General features: G+C 38.8%; 1 protein-coding gene and 1 pseudogene across 2 annotated transcripts; one reads left to right on the forward strand and one right to left on the reverse strand.

Annotated features, from left to right (window-relative positions):
- Positions 1-2,977: 2,977 nt before the first annotated feature.
- On the forward strand, positions 2,978-7,213 carry ptafr (platelet-activating factor receptor). Of its 2 annotated transcripts, XM_089005149.1 has the most exons (4): positions 2,978-3,067; positions 3,449-3,496; positions 5,515-6,661; positions 6,768-7,213. In XM_089005149.1, the coding sequence occupies exons 2-4, from the start codon at positions 3,482-3,484 to the stop codon at positions 6,788-6,790; spliced, it is 1,185 nt and encodes a 394-aa protein (XP_088861275.1). In that variant the 5' UTR covers positions 2,978-3,067; positions 3,449-3,481; the 3' UTR covers positions 6,791-7,213. The 2 variants fall into 2 exon arrangements, with proteins under 2 accessions (XP_088861275.1, XP_088861274.1); XM_089005148.1 differs by having other exon boundaries at positions 5,515-7,213.
- Positions 7,214-7,356: 143 nt separating this feature from the next.
- Positions 7,357-10,385, reverse strand: LOC148893600 (uncharacterized; annotated as a pseudogene).
- Between the last annotated feature and the right edge of the window lie 1,632 nt (positions 10,386-12,017).

The following is a 12,017-nucleotide window of genomic DNA, read 5'->3' on the forward strand; positions in this document are numbered from 1 at the left end:
TAGATTTCTGTTGACTTCAAGATGGCGCCGCAAGAGTTGCTGCCTTTGCAGCAGCTCCTGTATTTGTTTTTCTACTTCTTCCTTTCCGTTCCTCTTGCTTCCATTACTTTGCTGCTGTGAAATGTAAATGTCTCCACTGCGAGACTAATAAAGGCTAATCCAATCCAATCCAAATACTCAAATCCATAATTACAGTAAGTCACTCATATGTATTAAATATAATGTATAAGAGGAAAGAAAATTAAAAATGGAGTACAGAATAAAAGACAGACTGAATCTGCCACATCTCCTCAGATCTTACGCACACGTTCCAGGGACACATGAACAAGGGGTGGCTTGGACATGTTCCAAAATGTCCCTTCCCCCCCACACACCTTTGTCTGCAACGGGACTTGAACCAGCAAACCCTATGCCCCAAAATCCTAAGCGCTTTGTCTTTGTTGTTTGATTTGGAACTCCCCTGAAAGGCTCACTGCAGACAATATCAAAGAAGCATTCCACCAAAAACAAAACATCCCCTCGTCAAGTCTCATCTTATTTAGAAGTACAGAAGTCCCTGCCTGTTGAACAGCCCCTCCGATGCTCTATTTCTCACTATGGGGTAACATTCCTCAAAACGGATCTTCTGGCAGGCAGGAAATTCTCCCTGAGAGATCTAACATTGGTGATATGTTTGGACAGAACCACTACCACAGATTCATCAGGGTAGCCACCCTTTTCACCTATGAATCTGGAATTGAACCTGATACCTCTGCACTGAGGGCGTTGGTGTGCTAACTAACCCCTGGCCCACTGGATTGGCCTATTTGTCATGATGCTAATTCAATTTCATATCTTGTTTACGTGTAACTATCATATCATTCTTGCATACGGCAGAAGAGTCAAAGATTTAGAGTCAAAGGTACGACTTTTCAAATTTCTGTGACACTTAGTGCCAGAGTTAGGGGCTGTTAGCTATACGGTCACTCAGTTCATGCTCACTTAGGAAGTGTGTCCAAAATCTGGCTACCGATACCGAAGAGTCTTGGTCGTTGGTCTGTATACAGATTTATCAACCAAATCTATTGTTGCATTAGCACAGTAAAGCAAAGGCAGCGAAGGGCACCATAAACATTCTGGTTTTTCTGGTTGGCTTTCCATTTTGGTTCCGTTTTGGAGAAGGGGCTCCAGAGACGCATGCTCATGCGAGGCCTTCTTTGGTTTGGCCTATTCTGACATCTAGTGGTTACGAAGCAACACTTTCAACCATCTATATTATCTTGGATGAATTCCACCGAGATCTTCTGGCAGTAAGTACTACTTTTAATTGGGTGTTCTTTGTTACAAATTAGCTTAATATCAATATAAGATTATTATTTAACTTAATATCAATATAAGATTATTTCTTTCAAGTAAATTAAAATGGTTTAATCACAAGTTATACATAGCTCCTAAAAGTGTCTCTAAGTGAAAGGCATAGCAAACTTCATTATACAGTATGTATTTTTTTTACATAAAGTGAGTGGAAACCAAACGAATCACATGAGATCAAATAAGGAAATGGCACAATAGAAACTTTTCATTTACCCCAAAGTTATCCGAAGCAACAAGATATTATCTTTCTTTTGGTTTGGTTTAAAATGTAGCACTGGTTATTTGTGGTTCAAGGAAAATGAAAAAAATACTTGAATATGTATAGTGGTGCTTCAATCATCTGATTTCGATAGAAAAGTGCACAATATTGGTTTGTATTTAGCATTTAGTGTGTTCTTCACAGATAGATATACAGTGAGACCTCAACTTACAAACACCTTATCTTACAAACTTTTCGTCTTACAAACCTCAAATTTCTGAAAATTAAACCTTATAATAAGCACTATTTTCATAATACACACCCACCACGGCTGGCAGAGTGATCTTCGGCGGAAGCACACGACTGAACAGGACCAGAGGTTAAGTTACCAACAGTCCTTATGGAAGGTGAATCTCCTTCCATAAGCCATCAACGACCATCAAAAAGGTAAATAAAACTTTATTTTACAGCACAGTTTATTTCTTTAATTACAGGCCTCTCTTTGCAAACAGCAATTCCCTTTGACCTTCGACCTCCAACGCCATTACATCAAGCCATCAATGACCATCACAAATGTTAATAAAGTGGCTTTATGATACAATGCAGTGTATTTCTTTCATTACAATACAATAGCACATTTATTATACATAGAATAAGGTATGTTGTGTGTAGTTTTAAGGCTTATTTAGTTGAAAAGTATATTTTATGGAAACTCGGGAACGGATTATTCCCATTTTAATGGTTTCCTATGGGATTTTTTCTTCTTCGAGATTCACACTTTTCACCTTACACACTCTGTCTGGGAACCAATTAAGTTCGTAAATTGAGGTCTCACTGTACATGTATTAGATAGATTAGATGGACCGACCGATGGAATGACCGACGGACAGATAGACGGATAGATAGATAGATAGATAGATAGATAGATAGATAGATAGATAGATAGATAGATAGATAGATAGATAGATAGATAGATAGATAGATAGATAGATAGATAGATAGATAGATAGATAGATAGATAGATAGATAGATAGATAGATAGATAGATAGATAGATAGATAGATAGATTTCATAGCTCTGTTCGGAACAAGTTGTTTGCCACTTGAAAGACTCCGCGTATTAGAACAATACTACGGTATGTACTGCATATTTTATTAGATGGGAGGTTTGCAAGAGGAATCGTATTTCAAATGTGGATCTTAAATGGAGTGTGTGGGGAAAGTCGGCGATTTCAAGGAATGTGGGCATCCATAAAAGAGGGAATATAATAACATACCATGACATACCTCACTTTAAAGCCATATTAACATGTGAGGCAAGAGTAAAACTCCCTGATTTCTCCAGCATGGGAGTGTCTTCTTCAATTCGGCTGACAGCGCCGTTGCGCTATGTGGAATTTCCCAAGACGTGTTAAACGCACCTCCTTTTTATGATTCTTGACGCCCGCCTTGTCTTTGACTCCCACTGATTCTTCAAGACAACCAGATAACACAGAGAAGAACACGCAGTCACTCGGTAAGCAGCTGTGGACTCTTTTCTGGGGCATTTTTTTAAATTTATTTGTGCTTAACAAATGCAAATATTTGGCAAGAAATCATGTCAATAGATGCTCAGATGTTTTGGATGTAATACAGGTGATATTTAACATATCACATCTGGGAGTGAAAATCTGCTTTAAATTACTTTTTATTAGAGTTGGAAAACTTGTAAAAAAAATACATAAAAAGAATAATAGGGTTAGTTAGATCTTTACCCAAAAACATGATAATTGTGCAATAATTGTCTTTTTTATCCCCGCAGATTAAAAAAAGATGTTTGTGCCTTGACACAATCTGTCAAGACAGCCCCAAAAACCCGCAGATTTTCGCTAAACACATGTATCACTTTCTTTCGTAGTTTGAAATACAAGTGGACACAAACGGCCGCCAGATGCGAGCAACCATGGTAAGACTTCCTATTTCAACGTCTTGCTTCACTTCTCATGTCTCGTCTCAAGTTTGTTTTTTAGGTGCACCCTTTACGTAACAAAAGACCCTGCGTCATTCATTAGAAAGGCTCTGTGAAATGTGTCTAACTGACAAAATGGGTTAATTACAACTCAGTTTCTGTTTTGGGTTAATTTTCATAGCTGTTAGTGTAATTTGAGGAATGACCACGGTGGAAAATAGAATGTTATTGAGGTTTCATTTTCATTTCATCCTTCATTAAAAGAGTGTTTTAAATTGGTAGATTTAATTAGTCAACACTTAGTGAACACTATAAATCATTCTAAAAAATCCATAAATATATAAACCATATGTGCATCTGTGTTTTCAGTATAGTTCATTTTGTCCTTCAATGCAACAATGTTGATTTGCTACCTAAAGGAAATCCTGTCAAATTTTCATAAGAGTCAAATGGTTCATCTCCTGTTCCCTGTGCATTTTATGTGGGGTCAGGGCTCCTTTACTTGGGTGTATTTATTTTCATTTATTTATTGATGATTTATCTATTTTTATTTATTTATTCATTAATTTGTTCATCCATTCAATAATTTATATATTTAATATCTTTGCGTGTTTATTTATTTATTCATTAATTCATTGATTCATATATTTTTATTTATTTATTCGTGTATTATTTTTTGGGGTTTATCCATTCAATAATGTATATCTTTGCATGTATATATTTATGTATTTTTTATGTATTTGTTCATGTGTTTATTTTTTATTTACCTGTTTATTTGTTCATCTGTTTGTTTATTTGTTTGCTTATTTATTTTATTCTTCCCTGTGACGTGTACTTTGTCCAAAAATTGAAATGTTCGAAAAGAGCTTTATTTATTTAGCTATTTATTTGTTTATTTATTTATCTATTATTCTGTCTATTCATTTATTCATCTATTTGTATTTATTGATTCATTTATGTCTTAATTTATTTGTTTGTTTATCCATTCAAGAATTTATATCTTTAATATTTTCATGTGTTTATTTATTTATTCATCAATTGATTGATTTATATATTTTTATTTATTTATTCAATTTATGTATTATTTTTTTGTTTATTCATTGAATAAATTATATATTTAATATCTTTGCATGTATGTATTTATTCATGTGTTTATTTATTTGTTCATATGTTTATTTACTTGTTTATTTGTTCATCTGTTTGTTTATTTGTTTATTTCTTTTTTTATTCTTCTGTGACGTGCACTTAGTCCGAAATTTTAAATGGTTCAAAAAGAGCTCTATTTATTTAGCTATTCATTTATTTGTGTGTTTGTTTATTTATCTATTTTTATGTATTTATTCATGAATTTATGTATTCATTTATGTCTTAATTTATTTTTGTTTATTCATTCAATAATGTATATCTTTAATATATTTGCATGCATTTATTTATGTACTTGTTTATGTATTTGTTCATGTTTATTTTGTATTTACTTATTTATTTATTTGTTCATCTGTTCATTTGTTTGATTATTCCTCCCTGTAATGTGCACTTAGTCTGAAATGTTAAATGGTTCAAAAAGAGCTTTATTATTTAGCAATGTATTTATTTACATATTTTTTATTAGTTTGTTTATTTCTGTATTTATTTCTTTTATTTTGTTCTCGTTGCGAAAATGTTTGAAAATGAAAACAATCTAAACACTCTTAGAATGGATTGTGTCTAAGTTTCAAGGATCTATTGTTTTTAAGGTTGAAGGCCACTTATTTTTTATTTTTTTGTGGGTGGTATTTTGTTCCAATGGCGAAAACGTTTGAAAAAGAAAACAATATAAACTCGCACAACCTCTTGGGTGGGATGGATTATGTCCAAGTTCCAAGGATCTATTGTTTTTAAGGTTGAAGGCCACTTCTCTAAGAAACGGATTCTCACCATTTATCACAAAAAAAAGCTTATTTTAGACTTTCTTCACATTTATTTCACACTGTGATGAATCTATGTGATTACAATTGTTTGTTTTTTATCTCCCGCAGACAGAAACACAGCTTTCCATGACAGAAAGCCCCGCAGGAGTCACGGCTGTGCCATTCACAGCTAGCAATGACTCAAACTTTCTGGACTCACCTTTTCGTTATCATCTCTTCCCCACGGCGTACGGCATCATCTTCATCGTGGGACTTTTTGCTAACATCTATGTGTTGTTTGTGCTCCGTTGCCTACGAGAAGCCAAGGCCATGGGGGAAATCCGCATCTATATGACCAACCTCACCATCGCGGATCTCCTCTTCGTCTGCGCACTCCCCTTTTGGATTAGCTATTACGACCATCGAGGGACATGGATCTATAAAGACTTCCTATGCCGCCTGACTGGTTCGTTGTTCTTCATCAATACCTACTGCTCCATCCTCTTCCTCGGCGCCATCAGCGTCAACCGATACTGGGCGGTCACCCGGCCGTTAGATGCCGCCTCGTCAGACCACAGGCGCCGCGGCATTGCCGTTTGCGTTGTCATCTGGTTGATGACCATCTCCATGGCTATTCCGTTTCTTGCCAATCCGGGGACCAACCAGGACGGGAACGTCACCCGCTGTTTTGAGGGCTACCAGAACGGGGACGACTCATCCAAAAGAGTTGTGGCCACTATGCATTTCGCAATCATCGCAATGTTTTTTGTCGTTTTCGTGCTCGTGGTTGTGTGTAACCTCCTCATCGCCAGAGCCTTGTTCTCCCAAAGCGCTCCTCTGTCCGAGTTCAAATCGGGAACCATTTTATCTCGGAAGTCCAACATGACGATTTCCTCACCCAGGAGGCCTACGGGAGTAAAACGCAGAGCTGTTCAGATGCTCATGGCGGTCGTCGGCGTCTTCGTCTTGTGCTTCTTGCCTCATCACATCGTCCAAGGCTTCTGGACCCTGGCAGTACTGCAGATCCAAAAGGGATGGGGTCACGTGGACTGGAATGTTGAAACCGTGCAGGCGCTCAACGACGCGCATCAGGTCACGCTGCTCCTCATGGGACTCAATTGCATTCTGGACCCGGTGGTGTATTGTTTTGCCACCAGGAAGTTTCGACGGTTCTTCATTGCTCATCTCAAGAGGCTGGTCAAGGGCGAGAGCTGTTCCCACACTGTTACCTCGCAAATATCTTTGGACAGTCGGCACCAGAGCCAGAGACTTCCTGGTGAGCTCAATCAGGCGGAGGTTCACTGACTCAAACGAAATATATAGATGGAGTATGAAACTAGACGGTTACATCAGAGGTTCATGTTTTGTCTATCCTTATCCAGAAAGCCATTTTCCTGACCATTGAACAGATGACCTGGTGGCAGTGCAGCCAAGGGGAAGGCAATTCATGAAGCGATAAGACTGCTGGGAATAGACAATTTAGAGGAACAACGATTAGATTTTGGCCTGTGAATGAAGACCAGTGCTTCTTTTAAGCAAGCAGAAAAAGACGAGCTGCTCCTGACCACAACCGCTGCTTTTTTTAATACGTACACACTGAATTGCACCAATCCGGCTTCCTGTGTGAAGTACACAGAGAGAAAAGAAGAAGTTTTGTAAGCAGAAGTTTGTGAGATTCTTTGCAAGTCTGATTCTTTATCTGATGAGAATTTACCAAGAGAACTAACACCAAACAATTCTGTTATCAGCAAGTTAAAACATAGTGCCATTTAATATTTTTGTTTTGTGTCAATAAAATATATAAAGATTTCCCACCAGCGAAACTGGACGGCAAGGAAATTATACTGTTGCGTTTTTACCTTTCGATATCTGATATTCTCAGTTCCTTCATAATGTTTTTGCATTTGAAAACTGTGAACCTATCACAGTGTGGGCAAACAAGATTCAGTCTGTTTCTAGCAAGAAACAATTGATTGAATAGCTCGCTCGAGCAGTCGTGGTCCAAAATCCGGTACGGGGCTTTCAGTATAAAATCATATAAGCTATTACCACAAGTCGACAAGTTATTTCGAGATGCATGCGGTGTATTTGTTTGTTATTTATAGTGGCCAGATTTCCAACGGTCATCACAACCTACAGCCAGTCGGCTTTCTGCAAATGGCTTTATGAATTGACATTCGCATTCATACTCTCTGAGGCTGCCAAATCAGATTTTCATGGGAGAACCGAGTACGTGTTGTTCGCAGTGACATCTGTGGGATCCAGATCTGTGTAGGTTAGGTTCGTGCTTGAGTAATTCATGTACACGTGCCCCTCGTTCTCGTCTTTCGGAGAACCCCCCCTGTGATTCAAAAAGATGAACAAGAACAACTAATACAGAAATATATACTGTATTTTTCAATGTAAAAAAAAATAAATAAATAAAAACAACATATGATCGATTGATCATTCGATCTATATTGTATTTATAGACGGATAGACAGATATGGATAGCGAGCAGCCGGCGAGCTAGCAGCCGGCGAGCTCGACAGGCAGACAGATAGATTGCTAGTTAGATAATAGATAGAGATTTGCTGTTACAAAGTCAATGCATTGTATAAAAAATCCAAAATAAACATTTATATTAAAATCAAATGATTTGAAATGTATACATTAAACAGTATTTATATAAATAATGAAAAAACATAATTTTGCTACTTACATTGATTCTTCTTTCCAGCTATTGGAAAAGCTTGGGAAATATAATAAATAATAATTAAAAAAAACATTTGCAAGTACAGTATAACATCCCCCTTCACATACACACAACTTTTAAAAAATGTTGTTATTTTCCATTCTGCTGTTTTTGTACCTTTAGTTTTCCTCGTTGGCGGGACATTCCTTGCCTCTAAGTCTTTGCCACGCGAGCCAAAACATGACGGCGATATTCATGATCAAGGCGAGAAGAGAGAGAGAACCAAGGCAGTTATTCCTACATTTGCAGTCAGAACAAATAAAGAGTTAAAAACGAAACATGGTTGTTGTTTGAAGAGTGATAAGTCGCTGATGAGGTCACAGACAAGGCTGTGATGAAAACGAGTCACCACAAGCGCTGATAAGTGTTTTGCAACAGTGAAATCAAGTACGAGCGGTTGTCGCCGTCTTTTCACACCAAAAGCTGAAAGCAGGTATTGGACGAAAAAAAAAAACAGTTAGATACAGTACATAGTCCAAGATGGTGCCCGAGTAGGCAGGCGTCAGCAATTGCTATCACAACGTAGCTTTTTTTGTTGTTTTTGTGTTGATTTTGTGTTTTTTTTTCTCACTTTGAGTTGTTGTGCGTCATGTAGAACGGATACGGATTGTTTTTCAGCATTTTGGAGGACACTGGTGAGCAGTTGCGCCTTTTCGGCAGCACTATGCCATTTGACTGTCATCGCTGGACAGCTCTGGGGCGATTGTGCTTTTTTTGCGCCTGTAATGGGACAGCATTTTCACAGCCCCACTTTGTTCAGTCTGTCTTTGCCCGGATGGATGCATGGCTTGGGGAGCTTAAGATGAGAAGTAAGGAGCGTTAGCACAGAGTGCCGATGCATATGTGGAACTGTCGCGGCTTGGAATTGAAGCAGATTTACATGAGACAGGAGCTGTGAGACAGTCTCTTTTTGTCAATGTATGCTACAGTTTCAGGTTTGCTTTCAACATTTAGCGTGTAGCAGATGTGCACATTTTACCATGACGTTGTCATGATCTGGTTGGCGCTGTCGGCCCGGCCTGTACCTGCACAGGTGCTGGTCATCCCGATCAGTGGCGGACTGCCACGTTCTGATTGGCGACCAACGGGTAGCGACGTCAGCCCAGGTGCTGGTTGTTTTAATCAGTGACACTTAAAAGGACTCCCGGCACGACCATCCGGTGTCGGTTCATTGTTTGTTGCATGCTTGGTCTGCAATCGCATGCATTGTATGCTGTGCATGTGTTTGTTTAACCTTGGCGGACTTTTACACTTGGTTTTCTTTTGATACTTTGTATTTTTTTCTGTTCTGATGATTTTGATGTTTTAGATTTTTTTCCTGCTGACCTTTATTTTAATACAATTTGTCAAACAACCTCCTGCTCCCTCCTGCTTGCTTTTTGGGATCCGCACCTGCTATCACCACCTCGCAAAATGTGACAGACGTTCGTGATTCAGTGGTGAAAAGGACGCTTTGATCCTCTCCTCTTTCATCAAGAACTGCTTCATACAACAAAGAGGGTGCACAATGTGCTTAAGATCGAATGACTGTCTGTGTCTTTTGTGTTGTGTCACATTATTTGTTATTTAGTTTTATGTCGTTGTTTTGACTAAGAGATGGCGCCACGAAAGTGGTTGCCTTCAGAGCAGCTCCTGTATTTTGTTGCTTCCTTTATTTCTTCCTTTCCTTTCCTCTTACTTTCATCACTTTGCTACGGTGAAATATAAATGTCTCCACTGCAAGACAAATCGAGGTTAATCCAATCCAATGCAACTGTGTAAACTCCCCAAAATATTATTTAAAGTGCACTTGACCAACACAAGTTACTCAATTATGATGGGTGGGTGTGACCACCGATATGTTTTGGGTCACGTAAGGCCAATGCAGTTGCCACCAACCTGTTGCATGAAAGGAGATGATCAAGACCTCATGACTGGGACTGACACTCTTGGTGAGATTGCTTTGAGCTGCACAGCGGTATAGCCCACTCTCCTCCGGTTTAGCCAGGGTGAGATTGCGCCCGTTGGCCACTTCCTGCCACCTCTCTTTCTCCTGTCGTCGCCAGGACCACTTGTCGAAGATAGGTGAATTCAGCGCGCAGCACTGAAGGCTGACCTTCTGACCTACTGCCACCGGGTAGTCCGGCGTGGCTGTCAGCTGCAGAGCAGGCAAAGTGTCTGGTGATGAGAAGAAATGGAGGAGGAAGAAATATTCGTTCTTTTGAAAGATGCTTTGCTTTGTTTGCCGATAAAGCTTCTTGCTCCTGTTGGTGCTACTGATTGACATGTGGCTCGAGGGGTGGATCGTTGAACACTTCGAGTGGGAGCTCAGTGCTTACCACTTGAACAAAGAGGTAGCCGATACATCGGAAAACCAGCACAAGACAGTACAGTGATACCTCAGCTCACGAACATAATTGTTTCCCAGAAAACTGAAAAACAGTTGAATGCTAAATGTCCACAATTAAAGCTCGACCAAATTCTCACTCATTGTCAATTTTTTCAGCAATTATGATCAAACATTTATGACATTCCTCAATCTCCAGTGCTATCGACATATTTTATTATCCTAGCTGTCATTGCCTTTTATCGAGCATATTCATCTTTATATAAAACAGACTTGATGTATAAATATATATTGTATTGTATTTAACGATTTTTAATCCATAGTTACCATGAGTTACCACACTTTGAGAAAGTCAGATTTATTTTTTTTCGCTTTTTAAAACTTGGGGAGAAAAAACTTCACAAGCCCCAAAGTCATGAAATTAATACAGTTTCAACATTTTAAACTGTTTCCGTCACATCAGTGTGGGAGCAGAGCTGTAGGGCAGTAAAAAATCGACTTCAGTCAACTTTTAACAGTCAGTAAGCACTCAAGGCTGAAGTCTTATCATGACCACATTCGCTGTCAAAACAGTTCCTACATGTGGTCACCTTCAGGCTCAGTCTGTGTTGAAAAACTCAGATTCTTGACCATCTGGAATCCAAAGCTCTCACCTTAGGCAACCCAAACTGAGAATTGGTGTCAGCCACAAAAAAGTAATTTGACGGACCTTAAATCATTGTTTGGTGCAGCCCTAATCCTTACAGAAACATGCTGTTTGTCATGATTTGCAAGGTGGTGGGCCCCAAAAAAGCGGACAGGAAGGAGGAGCAGGGTGTATTTAACAAATTGTATTAACTCATTCACTGCCAGACATGTGCAAAAATGTGTCTACTGCAGTGCCAGGGTTTTTGTCATTGTCACTTCTAATTCCAGGACCCACAGAATATTGAGTTTTAGGACTACATACACATTCAATGTAACGTAACAAAGACTCTCATCTTTCATCAGAAAAAAGAGTTAATTCCTAAATTATACGGGTCTGGAGACATATGAGCTTGAAATGGGGGCGGCTGTCCAAAATACAATGCAATAAATACATATTGGTTTATATAGCGCTTTAACAACAGCTGAAGCTGTAACAAAGCGCTAACATAGAAAAAGGGAAATGCTTCCCTCTTGTGGAAGGGAAAACCATTGCCAGAGGCCATGGCCAGTGCCTTTTCGGCACCCAAACTAGAAAAAACAAAACCCAAAGAAATTCGGGAATCGCGCTCTGTGTTTCAATTCCAGAATACATTCAGGAATGGCAGTGAATGAGTTAAATAAAGACAGCCGGAACAAAATGTCAAACACCAAAGTCACCAGAACCAAAAGGTCCAAAGTAGCAAACAAAAGCATGAGTAAAACATGATCTTTGTGTCGTCATGTAGTTTTTTTTTGTTCTTTTGACTTCAAGATACAAGAGCCTTTCCCGCAGCTCCTGTATTTTGTTTTTCTACTTCTTTCTTTCCTCTTCCTCTCATCACTTTGCGGCTGTGCAATGTAAATTTCTCCACTGCGAGACAAATAAAGGTAAATCCAATCCAATCC

The sequence above is a fragment of the Hippocampus bargibanti genome, linkage group LG09 (genome assembly GCF_051943395.1).
Source record: "Hippocampus bargibanti isolate YZ-2025 linkage group LG09, ASM5194339v1, whole genome shotgun sequence".
NCBI classification, from domain to species: Eukaryota; Metazoa; Chordata; class Actinopteri; order Syngnathiformes; family Syngnathidae; genus Hippocampus; species Hippocampus bargibanti.